This window comes from Acomys minous (genome assembly GCF_964271855.1).
Source record: "Acomys minous genome assembly, chromosome: 9".
NCBI classification, from domain to species: domain Eukaryota; kingdom Metazoa; phylum Chordata; class Mammalia; order Rodentia; family Muridae; genus Acomys; species Acomys minous.
In genome coordinates this window covers 80,219,378-80,238,762 of record NC_140490.1, presented here as the reverse complement: position 1 = coordinate 80,238,762, position 19,385 = coordinate 80,219,378, and the positions used below count along the sequence as shown (strand labels likewise).

General features: G+C 54.8%; 2 protein-coding genes across 5 annotated transcripts; both read right to left on the bottom strand.

Annotated features, from left to right (window-relative positions):
- Window positions 1-1,908: 1,908 nt before the first annotated feature.
- GZMM (granzyme M) lies at window positions 1,909-8,492 on the bottom strand. Of its 3 annotated transcripts, XM_084796236.1 has the most exons (7): window positions 7,395-7,410; window positions 5,500-5,804; window positions 5,241-5,407; window positions 3,775-3,931; window positions 2,909-3,053; window positions 2,567-2,833; window positions 1,909-2,160 (listed from the first exon to the last, which is right to left on the bottom strand). In XM_084796236.1, the coding sequence occupies exons 3-7, from the start codon at window positions 5,245-5,247 to the stop codon at window positions 1,987-1,989; spliced, it is 750 nt and encodes a 249-aa protein (XP_084652362.1). In that variant the 5' UTR covers window positions 5,248-5,407; window positions 5,500-5,804; window positions 7,395-7,410; the 3' UTR covers window positions 1,909-1,986. The 3 variants fall into 3 exon arrangements, with proteins under 3 accessions (XP_084652362.1, XP_084652360.1, XP_084652361.1); XM_084796234.1 differs by lacking the exons at window positions 5,241-5,407; window positions 5,500-5,804 and having other exon boundaries at window positions 3,775-3,934; window positions 7,395-8,492; XM_084796235.1 differs by lacking the exons at window positions 5,241-5,407; window positions 5,500-5,804 and having other exon boundaries at window positions 7,395-8,492.
- Window positions 8,493-8,624: 132 nt separating this feature from the next.
- CDC34 (cell division cycle 34, ubiquitin conjugating enzyme) lies at window positions 8,625-16,606 on the bottom strand. Of its 2 annotated transcripts, none has more exons than XM_084796237.1 (4): window positions 15,813-16,604; window positions 13,063-13,149; window positions 12,719-12,951; window positions 8,625-9,163 (listed from the first exon to the last, which is right to left on the bottom strand). In XM_084796237.1, the coding sequence occupies exons 1-4, from the start codon at window positions 15,987-15,989 to the stop codon at window positions 8,953-8,955; spliced, it is 708 nt and encodes a 235-aa protein (XP_084652363.1). In that variant the 5' UTR covers window positions 15,990-16,604; the 3' UTR covers window positions 8,625-8,952. The 2 variants fall into 2 exon arrangements, with proteins under 2 accessions (XP_084652363.1, XP_084652364.1); XM_084796238.1 differs by having other exon boundaries at window positions 8,917-9,159; window positions 15,813-16,606.
- Window positions 16,607-19,385: the final 2,779 nt, after the last annotated feature.

The following is a 19,385-nucleotide window of genomic DNA, read 5'->3' as shown; positions in this document are numbered from 1 at the left end:
TCACCGCCCCCCTCCCCCTCACACACACCTTGAGCTCATGGTGACTTTGGTTTTGGATTTTGTTTTGTTTTGCTTTTTAGAGATAGGGTGTCTCTGTGTAGCTCTCTGGCTGTCCTGGACTCGCTTTGTAGAGCAGGCTGGCCTCCAACTCACAGAGATCTACCTGCCTCTGCCTCCCCAAGTGTTGGGGTTAAAGGCAACTGCCACCATGCCTGGCTTTTTTTTTCTTTTTTTGTATTTTAATTTTAATTTTATTTTTATGTGCATTGCTATAAGGGTGTCAGATCCCTTGGAATTGGAGTTACAGTTGTGGGGTGCCAGGTGGGTGCTGGGAATTGAACCCAGGTCCTTTGGAAGAGTAGACAGTGCTCTTAAGCACTGAGCCATCTCCCCAGCCCCATGCCTGGCTTATTTATTTACTTCATGTGCATTCTCTGTGAGGGTATTGGGTTACCTAGAACTGGAATTACTGACAGTTGTGAGCTGCTGTGTGGGTGCTGGGAACTGAACCTGGGTTCTCTTGTTGTGAAAGTTTTGGTTTATATATAAATATATTTTTGTTTTAATCCCAAGTGTGGGGTATGGGGGCTGCTCCAGTTTGTCCACAGTTGCTAACTGCCTCATAAGAGGGCACGCGATATTTGTCAGCTGCGAACTGCCTTGAGCAGCGTTGGCATGTGACATGTAGCAATTGGAAGAGACCAGAGACGGAGAGAATTGTGGTTTGGAGCAGACAGATGGAGAGAAACACGAACGCTTTGGGGAGCAGTGGCTTGGAGGAGACCGCTGGCTGGTGCTGTTGGAGATGGGTATAGCCCAAAAGAACCAACTTGACCCTAAACATCTGGGAGAAGAGGCCCATCTCCTCACTAGCCGTCTCCTATGTAGGGTTGGGAGGTTGAGGCCTAAACATCACAAATAGAGTAGAGTTTAAAAGAAAGAGCACTAGCCAGGCGTGGTGGCCCATGCCTGCAATGGTAACACTTGGGAGGCAGAGGCAGGCGGATCGCTGTGAGTTCGAGGCCAGCCTGGTCTACAAAGTGAGTCCAGGACAGCCAAGGCTACACAGAGAAACCCTGTCTCGGAAAAACAAAAAACAAAAAACAAAAAACAAAAAACAAAAAAAAAAAAACAAAAAAAAAAAAAAAAGAAAAAGAAAAAGAAAGAGCGCTCCATTCTCTGGAAGAACAGCTGTTGCTCATAACTGCTGAGCTGTGTCTCTAGCCCCTCAGATTGGCTTTGAAATGGAGGTTACCCTCCTTTCTCAGCCTCCCAACTGCATATGGCAGGCAGGCGAGGGCCTATTTTCCAGTCACCCTTGGTGCTATCTTCTCTAATACCCAGTGATGGTTTCTCTCCTGCTGATCCGTTTTCTGTTGATCTAACTTAGAGCCTAAGATAACCTGGGAGCGGAGGAGGGAGGGTCTCCCTCTCGTCACCATATGAAGGGACCTTGAGGACATCATGCTCAGTACAGACCCAGATACAAAGGCCACCCAGCGTGGGCCTACATGACAGGAAGTACCTAGGGGAATCCAGAGAGGGCAGATTTATTGGGACTGGGGAGGGGAGGACGTGACCTCTCCTGGGGGTGGGCTTCGTTTTGGGGTGGAATCACAGTGATGGAATGTTCTGGAACTGATAATGCATGGGTTTACAGCCACTGGGCTGACTGACACTTGAGCTGTTCCTGTTGAGGTGTCTGCGAGCATCTTGTCTCTCCGAGGGCAGGTGGTGCCCCCTGCTGGCCACACTGGTCCCACTGCTCTTGCCTTTGCTCCCAGAAGGCCAGTGCCTTCTGTGTCTGCCTATCCTGTGTCCAAGGGCTTTCCTGACTGCCATTCAGAAGGGTCATCTTGGGTCTTACAGGGGAAACAGAGGCTTGCAGAGACCAAAGGCAGACAGGAGTGGATGCAACAAATATATCAGGATTTATTGGTCCCTTCCCTGCCCTGGCCAGTGAGAATGTCCTGGTCATCTGGGGCATTAGGCCAGAGGTTGAGGTGCCCAGCGACCTATGATCTTCCGGATCCAGGAGCTGTAGGGGGCCACTGCAGTGGCCACAGGGGGATTGAAGATGTCTGTGCAGTTTTTGGAGCTGAAAGATAGGATCCCAGCCACCTGGCCTTTTCCACATACCAGGGGCCCTCCAGAGTCACCCTGCCAAAGGTAAGAGACACACAGGTCAGCCTTTGTGCCTGCAAGGGGCATGGGGGTGGGGGGGTGGGGTGGAGAAGGGAGCAGGGGCCTGGGAGGGCTCTTTGCAAACTACACACGCACCCTGCCCTCCTGTCTCTTCCCCTTTGCCCCTCCTCTTCCCTTTTCTATCCCCTCTGTCCCCAAGGCCCCAGATGACTAGTCTGTGGCGCTGGAGTTCAAACCACAACTCTCTGGCTTCCTGACTTCCAACACAGACAGCATTTTTTATTCTCCCAGGGCCTTGATTTCTGCCTGTGAGAGGTGAGGGGAATTGTTAGTCCCACCCTCCTGCCACTTCCCAGAGACTGGGTGGCGGAGGCCAGCTTGGGCTGCTGCCCAGACCAGGCCTCCAGGCCATCCCTGTCACCTTGCAGGGGCCCTGGCTGTTGGTCTCAGCCTTCAAACACAGCATGCTGTCCACCAGGGCGCCATTCCAGAAGCGGCTGTTGTTGCACATGCGGGTGTCCAGCACACGCAGATCCAACTCCTGCAGGGCCCTGGCCAGGTGACCACCCTGCTGGGTCAACCCCCAGCCAGCTGTGCTACATCGAGCCCCTGCAGCCGGCCTGGCACGGGGCTTTCTTGGCAGAGCCAAGGGTCGGACATTCCTGCTTGGCTGCACTCGCCCATCCAGCTGTGGGAACAGGAGAGTCAGTGAGTGGCTGAGGGAAACCAGCCGCGGCTGGCCTTCAGCTCCTCTGTCCCGCACCTTAAGCAGTGCCAAGTCATTTTCGTAACTGTACTTGTTGTAGCCAGGGTGTTTAATGGCTTCCTTGATGTAGAAGGTGAGGCCAGGATCTTGGGGGTCGTGGAGCCGGTGCAGGCCGAGCACCAGCCTCAGCTGCTGCTTTACCCTGCAATGCAGAATGATGCTCGCCCAAGGCTGCATCTCCTCCTTCCCACCCGCGCACGCACACATGGCAGCCTCCCCAGCCTACTCCCGGCAGATCATCTTCCATCTTCTAAATCCTCCTCACCCAGTGAGGCTCCGGACTCTGGCTCCCGCCCAGCGCCAGATTCTTGAACACTCTCAACGCGCCACCCCCTGACTGCAGCCTCTCTCTCTTCTGTGATTTCCTTATGCTGACTTCCTGCATTCGTGCAAGCTACAGAAAAACGACCCCCCTCCCCTGCACTCTGGCGTCACACTTGCAGCCGAGTGAGCACCTCAGGGAAGTTACCTGGATCAAGCCGTACCTGAGGCCTAGGCTTCTGGAATGCACGAACTAGCTAACGATCCCTTTTGGTGCAGTTTTGTTTGTTCATTTTCAAGACAGGGTCTCTCTGTGTTAGCCTTGGCTGCCCTGGACTCACTTTGTAGACCAGGCTGGCCTCGAACTCACAGCGTGAGTTCACAGGCCTGCCTCTGCCTCAGGAGTGCTGGGATTAAAGGTGTGCGCCACCACGCCCTGGCTTATTTAGTGGTTTCTAGATGGCAGTTTCCTGCTGTGCTGGCTGTCTTAGTGGCAGGCTGGCTCTCACAGATGCTGGGTGTCTGTCGCAGGTGGGTTGGAGGGAAGCTGCCCTTACAGGCCAGGCCTTAAGCCACGGTGGAGAGTAGGGAGAAATACTCACGGCTCAGACAGGCAGTGGGCAGCCGTCAACACCCACTTTGGATGCACGAGGACTCCCCCGCACACGTGGGACCTTTTTTTCTGGAGAGAGGCCATGTACGGGCGGGAGTGCGGGACTGCCTCTTGACCACCAATGATTTGGGTCTCAGATGTGTTGTCTGCTGCGAAGGAAGGGCGAGAGGGAGGGTTGGGGGTGATGCAGCCCAGCCCTCCACTGAGCCCTGGCTAGAGCCCACTAGGCCCCACTGTTCAGACTCTATTCAGCTGTGAGAGGCCAAGGTTAAAGTGTGAATGAGGAACACTCAGGGGGCAGAGGCAGGAGGATCGCTGTGAGTTCTAGGTCAGGCTGGTCTAGAAAGTGAGTCCAGGACAGCCAAGGCTACACAGAGAAACCCTGTCTTGAAAAACAAAAACAAAACTGTGAATGAGGGGGTGGAGAGAGGGCTCAGAGGTTAAGAGCCTGCTCTTCCAAAGGTTCTGAGTTGAATTCCCAGCTCACAACCACCTATAATGAGATCTGGTGCCCTCTTCTGGCATGCAGGTGTATATGCAGGCAAAATACTATACATAATAAATCTTAAAAAGCTGCGCGTGGTGGCGTAGGCCTTTAATCCGGTCTTGAAAAACCAAAACCAAAAACAAAAACAGAAAAAAAAATAAATAAATAAAAACAAATCTTAAAAAAGTTTGTTTTTAAAAAAAATGTGAATGAGGGGCTGACGATGGCTTAGAGGGTTAGCGAACAGGCTGCTCTTGCAGAGGACCTGAGTTCAATTCCCAGCACCCACTCCAGGGGATTCACTGCCGCCTGTGGCTGCAGCTCAAGCTGCTCTGATACTGGCTTCTGGTCTCTTCGGACATTGCACTCACCCCTCCACAGTGCCCTGGTAGCCATAGGGGAGGGCGTGTGTGTGAGGAGCTTACCTGTGTTCTGCTCACACACAGGGGAGGGCATGTGTGTGAGGAGCTGACCTGTGTTCTGCTCACACACAGGGGAGGGCGTGTGTGTGTGTGTGTGTGTGTGTGTGTGTGTGTGTAGCTGACCCATGTTCTGCTCATACACGGGGAAGGGCGTGTGTGTGTGTGTGTGTGTAGCTGACCTGTGTTCTGCTCACCTACCGCAGTTACTCAAGCACAGATGAAGTGGGGATCTGACACTTGCTGTGGCAATGGCAGAGCCTTGTGGACACGATGCTCAGGGGAAAATCAGTCACAACAAGGCAGTGTGAAACTCATGACAGGAAGTAGATTTGTGGGTGCCAGGGTGTGGGGACGAGCGTTGCTGGGGCTGTGGGAGTGCCTATACTCTTGTGTGCCTTCTGAATTTCAGTGAGCCTTGCAGGGTATGAACTATTTCTCTGCAAACTTCTCTGAAGGGTTGATATAGAGTTGGTAGCACCTATACACACACGAAGCCCTGCCTTCCATTCCCTCCACACTACAGAATCCAGGTCTAGTGCTGCACACCTGTCATTCCAGCCCTAAGGAGCAAGTAGAATCAGGGAGCTGGGTATCGCGGTGCACATCTTTAATCCCAGCACTTGGGAGGCAGCAGGTGGATCTCCCTGAGTTCAAGGCCAGCCTGGTCTACAAAGAGAGTTCCAGGACAGCGAGGGCAATTATACAGAGAAGGCCTGTCTTGAACAAACAAAAAAGAAAAATAAAAAACCCCACAAAAACAAAAAATCAACCCCCCCCCCAAAAAAAACCCACACCGCTGCCTCACCTGGGCCATGTGGCCAGTCCACACTTACTCCAAGCTGCTTCTGAGGTCCCAGAGCTACTTTCCTGGGGCTGGTTCCAAGACCTTTATACATGGACGAGAGCCAAGTCCTCTGTTCTCTGTGATTCTTAAATATTTATATATTTTTATTGACTTATTTTTAGGATTGGGGTTCTCTATGTATCCTTGGCTGTCCTGGAACTCACTCTGTAGACCAGGCTGGCCTAGAACTCAGAGATCCGCCTGCCTCTGCCTCCCAAGTGCTAGAATCAAAGGTGTGTGCCATCACTGCCCAGCAATTCATGAAGCTTTAAAAAGAAGAAAAGAAAGAAAGATTCAACCAAGCCTAAAGAGAAACCAAAGATTTTCTGGGAAAGTGTTATCTCTGCAGCTTTGTGGGCAGTTCACACACTCTTGTCAACCTGTATCTGTAGCTAGGACCCACAACTGAGTAGTTTTTCACCACCCACATATGCCTTTTCTTCCCTGCTTAAAAAAACAAAACAAAAAACCCCTTAGCTTGGCCTGAACTCCTGACCCTGTTTCCAGACAGGCATGTGCTACTATGCACGGTAGGCGCAGGCCCAGTCGCTCTCCATACTGTAGCGCCCTGTTGTAGAGGATCGACTTGCGAGGCTGAGACACACTGTTAGGGGCATGACATCAGTTTTGGCTGCACTATGCCAGGGTCTCCACCAGCTGAGAGAGACCAGTGTATAGTCCGTAACTTGAAAAACGGCTCTTGGGCCGGGCGTGGTGGCACACGCCTTTAATCCCAGCACTTGGGAGGCAGAGGCAGGTGAATTGCTGTGAGTTCAAGGCCAGCCTGGTCTACAAAGAGAGACCCTGTCTCAAAAAAATAAAAAATAAAAAAAATAAAAGAAAAAAAGCTCTTATACCTGCAAAAGCAAATTTTCTCACTCCTTGTCCTTTGGAGACGGTCCTGGTCCAAGGAAATATGGGTATCAAAAATTGGGAGGGGTGGTGCACACCTCTAATTCCAGCACTCGGGAGGCAGAGGCTGGCAGATCTCTGTGGGTTCCAGGTCAGCCAGGTCTACAATAGTGAGACCTTGTCTCAAAAAGAAAATTGTGACTTTGCCTGTGTGTATGCATATGTGTACAGAGGTCAGGGACTAAGAGTGCTCTCCTCTTAATCAGCCTCTACTTAATTGACACAAGGCCTCTGACTGATCTTGCGTCCCCCTCCCTAGTGCTGGGGTTAGACACGACACATACTTATTGTGTCACTGTGCCCCCTCCACACTGTAGTTCTGGCTGTTTTGGAACTTACTACCTAGACTAGGCTGGCCTTGAACCCACAAAGCCTCCCAAGGATTAAAGGTATGTGGGGAATTTGTTCCACTTTTTTTGGCTTTCAAGACAGGGTGTAGCCTTGGCTGTCCTGGACTCCTTTTGTAGACTAGGCTGGCCTTGAATTCAGAGATCCACCTGCCTCTGCCTCCTGGATGCTGGGATTACAGGCGTGCGCCACCACTCCCGGTATACCACTCTTTTTAGATAGGTCTCGTGTGGCCCAGCTGGCCTCAGACCCTGGAGCTGAGGAAGGCTTTGGGTCTAGATTCTTCAGTGCTGGGGTAAGAGGCGTGCTCCCCCGTGCAGGAGGGGTGTATGCCAGGCACATGGCCACCAACTTGAGCTATATCCTTAAGCCCTGTTTTTGTTTTGTTGATGGAGTCTCACTCTAACCGAACTAATGGCAATCCTCCTGCCTCAGACGCCTCAAGTATTGAGCTCCCAGGCCTGTCACCAGGGCAAGTTCTGCCTGTACTTTCCCTCAGGGATCTGAATCACCCACTTGCCCTGTAATGAAACCCTCTGCCACCCACACACCCCTGAAGATCAGGCTCTAGGCCTCAGTCTCCCCTTCACGCTCACCTGCCCACAGTGTCTCCAGGGCCAGCAGGAGCAGCAGGGACTGGTGGACCTCCATCCTGGCCAGGACTGGCGGTTCCGGGGAAGGAGCGCCCCACCCACCTTGCACAAGTGTCAGCTCCTCCTCCTCCTTCACACCCTGCCCTTCGTGGCTTTAGAAAGCATCTGAGGTCAGACCCAGCTCATCTCTGGGGGTGTCAACTAGAGCCAAACAACAAGATCCCCAGCGCTCACTTTCCTGGTGTTTTAGGCACCCTTCTCCCCCCCCCCCTCCCCCGTGAACCCTGGGTATGGCTCAGCTGATACCCCAACTCTGACAGAGGACAACTTGCAGTGGTCAGTTCTCTCCTTCTACCACATGGGGCCCGGGTGAACGCCTGTCCTCGGCTTGGTGGCCAGCCTTTTCCACTGAGCTCCATCGCAGGCCTTGAACGCTATGTAACCAGGCCGACTGTGTGGAGCAGATGGCCTCAACTCCTAGTGCCTTAGTTTTTAGACATTGGGTCTATGTAGCTCTGGCTGTTCTGGGATTCACTTTGTAGAGCAGGCTGGTCTTGAAGTGACCAAGATCAGAGCGCTGGGGCTTAAGGAACGTGCCACTACGCCCCTCTGAACTATCTTAAGCAGCAACACTCAGTGGTAAGAAGTCACTGCCATGGTGGGGCAGTGGCCTCCTTCTGCAGCCAGCTGTGACAGGCAGGGGTCTTGTTAAGTGCTGTTCAATAGAGCAAGGCCTTTGTTGTGGAAATTGAAACTGGAGGTAACAGACCCACTTATGGGAAGTGACACTTTCTTTACAGGCACCTGTGAGCCATTGGTCGGAAGCACGGAGGTGCAGGCGGGTGGAGGGCACTCTGGGCCACTGTGGGTACCCTGTCCCTTGGGGAGTCATCAGGCTGTAGCTCAGTCCCTGGCCACAGGGACTTCTCAGGCAAGCAATGGAGTTTCCAGGGCTGAGAAAGTGCCTGGAACACAAGGACTGCTGGGAAAACAGCTCCTCTGTATGCTGCAGGGCCTGGGCGGGCCTCCTGCCTGCAGGCTTGAGGTAGATGTAGGCCGAAGGTGCAGCCACAGGCCCAGGTGGGGATCTGCAAGAGTGGCAAGCTGCTTCTGGGCCTTGGGGCCCTGTAGACCGCCACGGCGGCCTCTTCCTGACCATCCTACTGCCTGGCTGGGCTACCCAGGTGGTCCTCAGCGCCCAGTGCCACAGGTGGCCTGGCTGCTTCTCCCAGCTTCTCAGAAAGCCATTTTATTTGGATTTCACACACACCAAAGCAGAGAGGAGGTGACTGTGGGGCTGGCCCTGCTTGGGCTGGGATGGAGTCTTTGGCTCCCCATCGGGCGGCCCCCAGCATCCTGGGCTTGTCACCATCTGTGAGCTGAGTGGGGTGTCTGCCTGGCTCTTCTCTAAAGCCGAGGAAAACCCACGGGGACACAGGGCTGAGAGGACCTAAGGGTCATGAACAGGAGCCCACATGGAACCTCGGTGAGGTAGTCTGTCGCCTGAGGCCCACACGGGTCCTGCTGAGGTAAAATCTGTAAGTTTATTTCGGGGACTCGGTCAGGATTCCTCGGTGCCGGAGTCGTCCTCGTCATCCCCAAAGCAGCTGTCTGCCTCCTCCACCTCGCCGTCCTCATAGTAGTCATCGTAGAAGAGGTCTGAGCCCTCGTCGGGCGCCGGCGCCTTGGTCTTCACGCAGTACTCGGCCAGTGTGGTGGGCACCTTCACGCCGTCGCGCTCTGCGTCCACCTTGGTCCCCAGGACCTGCTTCCTGGGGAGACAGGGCAGATGAGGCCTTGGCCCAGACACGGGGTTCCAAAGGAAGACAATGAGTGGAGGGCTAGGAGCAGGCCAGAAGGGGACAGGGGACAAGGGCAGCTCAATGATCAGCTCCAGGCAGGACGGTCTCCCAGTACCCACAGAAACGGCTGGCACGACAGCATGCAGGCCTGTAACTACAGCACCGAGAAGCACATAGGACCGCGGCTTGCTGGCCACTAGCCCAGTTCCAGGTCAGTGAGAGGCCTTGGGCAGAGTGACAGTGCTGGACACCAGCCTTTGTCCTCTGGCTTCTCAGTGGGCGCACACCCACACCCAGCACACTGTCATCAAACTCTCACAAAGTGCAGCTTGAGCTGAGCTGAGGCACTCTGACGAAGGGCAGTCCTGGAGGAAGCGAGGTTCCAGCCATCAAAGGCCACAGGCGAAGTGACAGGGATAAGATGAAGCAACACACATCAAGAGCTTCCTTGCATAAGGGACAGCAATTAACTACACAATCGGGCCTGGCTGGAGCCTCAGAGCTCGGTCCTAACAGGAAGGTGAAGAGCAGAGCAGATGCCATCTTAGCTTCCCAGAGACAACAGCACACCCTGGCCAGACCTGTCTCAGCCCTGTGCCCCAGCAGGGACACGGCTAGACACTGGCTCTCAGGTTGAGTCTCAGGAATAATAAAGGCCTCGTGGTCAAGCAAGTGGCTCCTGGAGTCAGAATGACAAAAATAGCCTGGGGCTCCTGCTCTGGGACAGGAGAACTGGGCTAAAGGCTGCCAGGAGGCCGGAGACCTGTAGCCTTGGGGCCAGACCTAGAGTCCCTATTGGCTCCAGCACCCAGTGGTGCCCCATGCTGGGCGGGGTCCGCTGTAGCCCACCAGACACTATTCAAGTGGTGTCAGATTGACAGGAAGTGGGCAGTGGAAAAGGGCTGTGTATACCCACAGCAATGTCAAGGTTAAAGCGTTTACTTACAAGGCCGGGTGTGGTGGTGCACGCCTTTAATCCCAGCACTTGGGAGGCAGAGGCAGGCGGATCTCTGTGAGTTTGAGGACAGCCTGGTCTACAAAGTGAGTCCAGGACAGCCAAGGCTACACAGAGACCCTGTCTCGAAAAACTTAAAGATTATTTATTTATGCAGCATTCTGATTGCAAGAAGGGGGTACCAGATCTCATTATAGATGGTTGAGAGCCACCATGTGGTTGCTGGAAATTGAACTCAGCATCTCTGGAAGAGCAGGCAGTGCTCTTAATCTCTGAGCCATCTCTCCAGCCCTTTTCTTTTATTCCTAAAAAGAAAAGTCCCCAGAACTCCAAATGTCACACAATCACAGAAACTATCTGCAGCTGGCAAAGTCATGCTTCTGCCAGAGTACCAGGCCAAGCAGTCGGTTTGAAGCAACCCCACAGCTCACACCTAGATTAAAATGAAAGCACATTCTTCTAATATTTGTGGGATTTGTTGTGTTTTTTGTTTTGTTTTGTTTTTTGTTGTTGTTGTTGTTGTTTTTTTTGGGGGGGGTGGTTTTTTGAGACAGAGTTTTTCTGTGTAGCCTTGAACTCACAGAGATCCACCTGCCTAAAGCTCCAGAATTCTTAAAAAACATCACTACATTAGCAAGGAAAAGTAGGTCATAACTAAGTTTAGTGTGGTGGTCCACAGCTTTAATGTTCGCACCCACGAGGCAGAACCAGGCAGATATCTGAGTTTGAGGTCAGGCTGGTGTACATAGCTGGTTCCAGGACAGCCAGTGGTATATAGTGAGACTTTGTCTTAAAAAACAAAATAAAAGGCCGGGAGTGGTGGTGCACCTCTTTAATCCCAGCACTTGGGAGGCAGAAGCAGGAGGATCACTGTGAGTTCCTTCAGGCCAGTCTGGTCTACAAAGTGAGTCCAGAACACCTAAGGCTAAACAGAGAGACCCTGTCTCGAAAAACCAAAAACCAAAACAAACCCACAAGACAGTTGGTCTTCTTCCCAGTTGGAGGGCAGGAGGGTGGTGAGCTGCAGGCCTCAAGAGAAAACCAAGGGCGCAGCGTTACAGGGACTTTCAGGCCAGGCTTCCATTGCTAGCCCAAGCCTGGTGGAGGTGACACCTCCACAGCACAGGCTCAGCCCTTCCTGAGTAGCTAACACCTCCATGCAGGACCATGGTGGCTACATCTATCTTGTTCTGAGGCCGGAGATGAACCCTAAGGTCTTGCACATGCTGGATCAGCACTGACCACTAAGCTGCAGCCCAGATCCATTCCGGTTAGGGAGGCCTGCCTGCTTTCTGTAGCACAAGGCTGCAGGGCTCTTTCTGGGCGGGTGTTCACCCTGTCTGTGGCTTTAGGCCCTTGGCTGACAAGCGTGGCTTGCCCAGCACGCTGGCTGATGGGCCTAGGCTGCTGCTAGAGCATGGAAAAATACAGGCCCCTGGGAGGGGGTCAGTGTGTGGACAAGCACCTGTCCTGGGTCAGTGCTGAGACAGGGGACAGCTGGCTGTGAGGTGTTATTAGGTTAAGAGGTAGTGTGCACTGTCACCCTGACAACAGAAGATAACACGAGAGGATCTGGGTTGTATGAAAGCCTGTCTCAGGAAACACAGAAGCTAAGCTACAGGGACTGGGAATGTGGGTGCCAATGTAGACACCCAGCATGGCTGGGCAGCGGCAGGGTGTAACGCTTGCCTAGAATCTCACAAGTGCAATTTCATACACAGCTTTGGGGGTCAGGGGAGACCACCTGACCCCGGAACAAGGCAGGAACTGCTGGAAAGTGGACAGTGCCATCACAGATGACAGCAGGAGGGGAGCAGGCCACAGCCTGGGCCATCAGAGCACCTGTGGACGCCACCCGCAGGCTCCTGAGGATGGCTCAGCCACCTCTGCAAAGCAAAGCACAAATACCAGCCATGCTTAGGCAGACAGTGAGCATGGCCCAGTCATTCATGAAGATAAGCTGACGGACAAGGCGGAGGATCTTGGCCACCCTGGATGGTGAACATGGTGGGGCACACAGCCCCCGACATGCAGCTGGAGATGCAAGAATGGAAACATACAACAGTCCGCACCCCAAGAAACAACTGTGTTATGGGAGACAGAAGAGAGCGGACACATGGGTGGGCATAGCCCGCCACACACACATCAGACACCGACCACTGACAGCAAGCAGCGTCTGTCACAGACCCAGCAGTACCAGCCAGGCTGTGAGCGGTGCAGACACCGACCACTGACAGCAAGCAGCGTCTGTCACAGACCCAGCGGTAGCGGCCAGGCTGCGAGCGGTGCAGACACCGACCACTGACAGCAAGCAGCGTCTGTCACAGACCCAGCAGTACCAGCCAGGCTGTGAGCGGTGCAGACACTGACCACTGACAGCAAGCAGCGTCTGTTACAGACCCAGCGGTACCGGCCAGGCGGTGCAGACACCGACCACTGACAGCAAGCAGTGTCTGTCACAGACCCAGCGGTAGCGGCCAGGCTGCGAGCGGTGCAGACACCGACCACTGACAGCAAGCAGCGACTGTCACAGACCCAGCGGTAGCGGCCAGGCTGCGAGCGGTGCTCACCGGATGATGTCCGTGTACTCGCGGTCCTTCCCCTTGCTCTCCTTCCACTTTCTGTACATCACTGAGGCGTCCACGTTGGCAGGCGAGAAGGTGTTGGGCTCATTCAGCAGGGAGATCACACTCAGGAGGATGGTCCTGACATTCTGTGTGGGGTTCCACCGCTCTGAGGGCAGCTCCCCACTCTGTGGGTCGTCAACTGGGGGATGGAGGATGGAGATGCACACGTCCCCTGTCTGTAAGAGTGACCACAATCAGGTGAGATGTGGGGCGTGTGCAAGGGAGGCATGCGGTGTGTGCGGTGGGGTGTGCCCGGGGCAGGCACTGTCGTGCCGGCAGTAACTTACCTCATAGATGTTTGGGTGCCACATCTTAGTGAGGAACCGGAAGGCTGGTGGGGAATACGGGTAGTCGATGGGGAACTTGAGGCGCGCCTACAGATGGCAGAAAGTGGGGTGGCTCAATGGCAGCCCACTGAGCACTGGAGTTAGGGGCTGTTCCCAGAGGGGACAAGAACAGGGCCTGTTCAGGTGCTGAAGACAAGGCCACTCTGTGCTAGTGCACTCTGCGACCTGGCCTCCAGGTTAAGAGAGCTTAGAATGACAGTGTCACCTGGTGTGGGCTAGCCAGGGGAATGAGTCAGCAGGTCTCCTGCCCTCAGGGAGACCTGGTCACTCTGGACTCCTACCAACACCACCCAGGCTCAGCAGCCCAGGCCTAGGGTGGCTACCAGAGACAAGCTGGAGCCACCAGCTTGGCCACAGCCGCTGCTTATGGCTGAGGCTCACCCTGTCCACTGTCCCCACACTTTGGACAGGTAGAGGAAGAAGGGCTGAGGTTTTCCCTAGTCTTGAGGCTCCCCAAAGGCAGCCTCTAGAGTGTCCCCCAGGCAAAAACTGTAGCTTGACGTTTACTACTTTGTGGGTTCTTCCCCCCCCCCACCTTTTCTCCCCTCCCTGCTTAACCTCTAGCACTAGCTAGGAGAGAAATTAAGGACAGAGGGAGAGACAGACCCTTGAACCCAGCTTCTTTTTGTTTCTGGAGCACAACTACTAACACACTGCAGCGGACTCCTCTCAACAATCAACCCAACCCAGCCTACAGGAGCCCTAGCATTTATGACCCTCTGAACAGACCCCAGCATTCACACACTCACAGGAACTATCTGCAGCTGGCAAAACCACACCTCTGCTAGAGCACGAGGCAAATCATAGTCAGCTGCTGCGAAGCAGCCCCACATTCCACATCTGGGATTAATACAAAAAACATAGTCTTATAATATTGCTGTTTTTCAAGAGAAATCAAAACTTCAAAATTGGCCCTGCAGGGAGCACCTAGGGGAACTGGCCTGTGGCCTCAGAGCCAGGCAGGAATCGAAGCCGGAGGACCCGCCCGCTAGTTCCTTCACGCCTGACAAACACAAGCCTAGTGTGGAGTTTCCAAGCCTGATCCTCTTCAGAACAGTGAGGGAAGTGGCATTGCTAGAACAAGATCCCACACTTCTGAGGCTCCAGATGCTTTTTAAGGAGCAAACGGAGGCTCAGTAACAGGAAGGTCACCCCCAGTCACAGTGAGACAAGCTGGGCTGCCCAGAGGAGGCACCTCCCAGCTCCTCTCTTACAGGGTCTCTCCATGCCTTAGCCACCCACACCATACAGGAAGCTCCCACGCTGGCAGCCTGACATCTTGCAGGGCCTCCTCCCAAGCTGTCCTCAGAATAAAGCGAGCCTAGGAGGCTCCGCCCACAATCCTTTACAGCTCCAGTCCTCCCTCTGAGCACAAGTCCTGGCAGCCCCACCCTCTCCCCCAGCAGACACAGAAGATAGGGTGCTATCAGCATCTGGACTTCCAGGGTGACTTGCTGCTCTCCTGGGCAATGACCAGGAAGGGTGAGGCCATCAGCCAGAAATGACAACACAAACATCTGCCACAGCCTCACACCTGGGGCACTAGATCGGCTGGGACTTGTGCGTCCACCTGGTCCTCCCCTTGGCCCTGTGACTCTGCTAGGCGGTCTAGCCCCCAGCAGCCAGGATGATCAAACTGTGCTACTGTGGGTACCTGTGCTTGGTCACACACATACCCAGTGTGGGACAGTCCCGGGCTCCCTGCTCCCAACCACAAAAACATCTGGTGCATTGAGCCTTAGGCCACCAGAGGGCAGATAACACTGCCTAGGAGGGAAAAACAGGGCCCCAAGTGGCCACTGGTTGGTGGAACCTGAGAAAGGCTGCAGAAAGGGGGCAGGGCAGACAGAGAGCTCGGGGTCCAGGGCCCTTGGCAGGAACTAAGGGTGTGGTTCTGGGAATAAGGGTGGGGAGCTGGGCCGCTGCCCCCACTATCCTATTGGAATGCATTACATAAAGCCTGGCCAGGGCTAAGGGTGGCTGTTGTCCAAGCAGGCACGGCTGCCAAGGCCCTGTCAGGGCCTCTGCTGGAACTAGAGCAGGTGGCTGTCCAGGCTGCACGTCCCTTCCCCTAGGGACAGACCAGCCAGCAGCTGCCCTGGGTCTGTGTCCAAGGGTGGGGGACAGCGCGAGGATGTCAGCCAGCTGCTGCCTGTGGTGGTCCTCTGTCCTGGGTTGAAGACAATTTACGGAGACCTCTCTCAGGGGCATGCTGGCGGGGTGGGCCAAACAGCCTAGGAACATGCTTGCCAGCAGGGGGCTCCGGAGGCTTCTGGGTCTTGTATGTGTGTGTGTGGGGGAACCAGCTCGGGACCAAGAAGGCCAGCAGCTGTCCCTCCTGGTTGGTTAGACCTTTCACCAGAAGCATGCTGAAAGGGTGGGCACAACCTGGGGAGATCTGTCCCCAGCTACATGTTTAGTCCGGTGCAGAGCAGCCTGGGAACACGGCGGCCAGCAGCAGGCTCTGGAGGCCCCTGTGTCTTATGGTGGGAAATTGCCTGGGGAGACACGCCAGGCCATTAGCGGTCTCTGATCCTCTGTGGCCTGTTGGGAGGACAGTCCGGAGAGACCAGTCTCCGGGGTGAGATCAGTATGTGCCCAACAAGACAGGGAGTGGCCTCTTTGCACGCGGAGCCTCAGCCAACCTGGGGGAGGAGCAGGCACAAAGGGGAAACTGAGGCCCAGCTCACCTTGAAGTAGCCGCCCTCGTAATAGGTATTGGGGGGGCCGAAGATGGCCACCTCCCAGTTGTACAGGTCGCCCTCGTCCACCAGCGTTACCCGGAAGCCCTCCACCGGCTCCTCCTGCAGCCCCTTCAGCTCCAGCAGCAGCGCCTTCTGCGAGCTGGGCACCAGCGGCCGGGCCATGGCGGTGGCGGCGGCGGCGGCGGAGGGGCCCGGGGCCGGGCCGGGCCGCGGGACCGGCACGAGTTCGTGGGACGGACCGGGTCGCGCGCCGGCAGGGGGAGAGCCGCCGCCTTCCTCCTCTGCGCCGCCGCCGCCGCCGCCACCCGGGGTCCCCGAAGGCTCCACTCGCTCTGGCGCCGCTGCCCGCCCGGCGTTCGCTTCGGCCCGGCCCGGCCCGCGCCAAATGCGCCTGCGCGCCGCAGCCGCCGGGCCTCGAATGCGCCTGCGCACCGGCTCCGGGCCCCAAAAGCGCCTGCGTGCTTCCTTCGGGCCCCGAGTGCGCCTGCGTGCCACACCCGGGCTGCGAATGCGCCTGCGTGCCGCTGCCGCCGGGTCGGAAATACGCCTGCGCGCCACTGCCGGGTCTAGAATGCGCCTGTGCGACGCCTCCACCGGGTCCGGAATGTGTCTGCGCGCCCGCCCGCGGGGCACGTCGGGAAGTGTAGTCTTCTTCCCCCGCCCTGCCGCGCAGGCGCCTTGAGTTTTCGAAGCCCCGGAGGCCGCCGTCGCCTCCGGCCCGAAGAGTTCCGCGGATGCCTGTGTGCGGGGTGGCGGGCAGGGCAGGGCTGCGCGTGGCGGCTCCGCAGCTGCTGCTTTGGGGGCCTTTTTTGTGACGTCCACGGGGCGTGGTTGTGGGCGGAGATTTGGGTGTGGCTTAGGCGGAGGAGGAGCAGGGTCCACCCTCTTTACCCTACCTATGGGAAGCTGTAGACGTGTCTTTTGGTTTCTTTCCTTTTTCTTTTTTCTGCATTTTTTTGAGACAGGGTTTCTCTGTGTAGCCTTGCCTGTCCTGGACTCGCTTTGTAGACCAGGCTGGCCTCGAACTCACAGAGATCTGCCTCTGCCTCCCGAGTGCTGGGATTAAAGGCGTGAAGGTGTGCCCCACCACGCCCGGCCACCTTTTGGTTTTTAAGGGCACACGTAGGAGGGCTGACAGAATCGACGACTTGGGGTCCCCAGACTTGGCTTCCAGTAGGTGGGGTCTGAACCCCTGTTCTGAGAGGCCCCTCATGTTAGGCTGACCCACACCCTAGTCCTGCTTAAATAAACCAAAAAGCAGCCGAGAGGTATCCCAGGAGGTTACAGGAGCCAGATCAGGTGTGCAAAGACTCAGACATCTACACTCTTTACTTTGACATGTGGTTATGAGTATTGGGGGCGGCAGCATAGTCAAGCCTTGCAGGAGGGTGTGTGGGGTGTACATATGTGATCTCTAGGGGTGGGTGCTTCTGGCCCTAGGTTGCCTGGTGACTGACCCTGACTGTGGGCGTTCTGAAGAGCTACAGCTGCATCAACATCTAGGGCTGGGACCCGGCAGCTCCCTGCCTCAGGTGCTCCTACATCCTGTCCTGCCTGGGGAGAGCCGGTAGTCCTGTTTAGGATCAGGGAAGCAGTGTCAAAGGTGCAGCCGGTAGGTGTGGCCAGGAAGAGCCTAGAGTCTAAAGTGGCAGAACCTCGCCTGTCCTTGGGGGGGGGGGGTTCTTTAGACCCTTGGGCTAGAAGGCTTTCTGGTCCAGCTTCTTCGTGTCAGACTGTCCATCTCACTTAGTTGTCACAATGTAGCAGATAGCCCAGGCTTTCCTCTCACTGTGCCTGGGATTACCTCTCCCACAGCCTAAGCCTGGGAAGCCCTGATGTGCTGACAGACAGGTTCTGCTCCCTCCAACTGGGACATAAATGCCCCAAGGCAAGCCTGGACCTGGGCTCACAGACATCCGGAGCATCTGGGAAGGATGCTGGCTTCTGGTGACTAGGGTCACCTAACTTCTACCTCTGCATGTTCAGACATGGGTGTCATGATGCCAAGTCCCCAGCCACAGAGAATGGTCATCTGATGAGGATAGTACAAGCCTCCTCAAATAAGGAGCTATCCAGTCAGAGCTTTCTTTTATTTATTTATTTATTTTTTTTGGTTTTTCGAGACAGGGTCTCTCTGTGTAGCCCTGTCTTGAAAAACCAACAAATAAATAAATAAATAAATAAATAATGAAAGGCATGTGCCACCACAACTGCGTTTGTTTATGTTGTGTGGGGGTTTTTTTGTTTGTTTTTCGAGACAGGGTTTCTCTGTGTAGCCCTGGCTGTCCTGGACTCACTTTGTAGACCAGGCTGGCCTCGAACTCACAGCGATCCTCCTGCCTCTGCCTCCCGAGTGCTGGGATTAAAGGCACACCCAGTTTGTTTATGTTGTGGAGGCTGGCCTTGAGTTTCCTCCATACCTCAGATTAGCTTAGAATGTAATCCTTCTGTAAAATTAAAAGTATTAGTTTTTCTAGGCTCAATCTAGCTCCCAAGTAATGACATGGAGACCTGTTACATTTATTAATAAGCTTTAAGCACTATAGCTGGGCAGGTGCTGTTCTAACACATCCGCGCTAGCTTGCCTACCTCCCAGCCATGTGCCCCATCAGCTGCCATCTCAGTCTCGCCCTGGCTGCGCCTGCTCCGCTCCATTTGTGTCCTCATGTAGACCTCCTCTTGGTTACTTCCTCGTGGCAACCTTTCTCTCTGTCCACCTTGGCGCCCCCACCCACCCATCCTGGGATTTCAAGTCCTGTCTGGACTCTCCTGCCCAGCTATTGGCTGTTCGGGTCTTTGTTAACCAATCAGGTGATGAAGAACAGTTTTTACACAACATTGAGATGGGAGAAGTTTCCATAATCCAGACTGTAGCTAGATCTCAGGGTACAGAAGTCAGCACAAAATCATCCCCCAACACCCTGCCCAAGCTGCTTTTTCTGGGGTCCCGAATGTTTACAATTAGGCCCTATATCTTTTAGTGTTCCTGGATCCAGCCATACCTGGCTTCCTTTAGATGGGGGCCTCTAGCATTGTTTGTTTGTTTCTTTTCTAGACAGGTTTCTCTGTGTAGCCTTGGCTATCTTGGACTGGCTTTGTAGACCAGGCTGGTCTTGAACTCACAGAGATCCTCCTGCCTCTGCCTCCCAAGTGCTGGGATTACAGGCATGCGCCACGGCACCTGGCACAGGGAGCATTCTTTACACAGCCTTGATACAGTACTGTAGCAAAAGTTTTCGTTTCTTCAAAACCCAGTTAAGTTTTTAAAATTTTAATCCCAAGTGTGGGATATGGGGCTGCTTTTAGTTGCCCACAGCTGTAATTTGCCTTGTGTGGCTCGGAGAGGGGCGTGGCTTTTGCCAGCTGGAGGCAGTTTAATTCTGGTAGAAAACCAGAGCACACAGAGAGAAAAGGAATAATAGTTAGAAGGACACTTTGACCAGATGGTTGGAAAGTGCTCTGAGAGAGAGAGAGAGAGAGAGAGAGAGAGAGAGAGAGAGAGGGAGAGAGAGAGAGAAATGGGGGGGCTGCATTGGAGAACTGGAGAGAGAAATCCGA

Excerpts from the sequence above, each read along its gene's own strand:
- GZMM (XM_084796234.1), bottom strand. The coding sequence starts at position 7,449 with ATGGAGGTCCACCAGTCCCTGCTGCTCCTGCTGGCCCTGGAGACACTG. Across the intron at positions 2,834-2,908 it reads ATGACTTGGCACTGCTTAAG|CTGGATGGGCGAGTGCAGCC; the intron begins GTGCGGGACAGA and ends CTGTTCCCACAG. Across the intron at positions 2,161-2,566 it reads ACAGCCAGGGCCCCTGCAAG|GGTGACTCTGGAGGGCCCCT; the intron begins GTGACAGGGATG and ends TACCTTTGGCAG.
- CDC34 (XM_084796237.1), bottom strand. The coding sequence starts at position 15,989 with ATGGCCCGGCCGCTGGTGCCCAGCTCGCAGAAGGCGCTGCTGCTGGAG. Across the intron at positions 12,952-13,062 it reads GGCACCCAAACATCTATGAG|ACAGGGGACGTGTGCATCTC; the intron begins GTAAGTTACTGC and ends TCACTCTTACAG. Across the intron at positions 9,164-12,718 it reads GAGTACACGGACATCATCCG|GAAGCAGGTCCTGGGGACCA; the intron begins GTGAGCACCGCT and ends CTGTCTCCCCAG.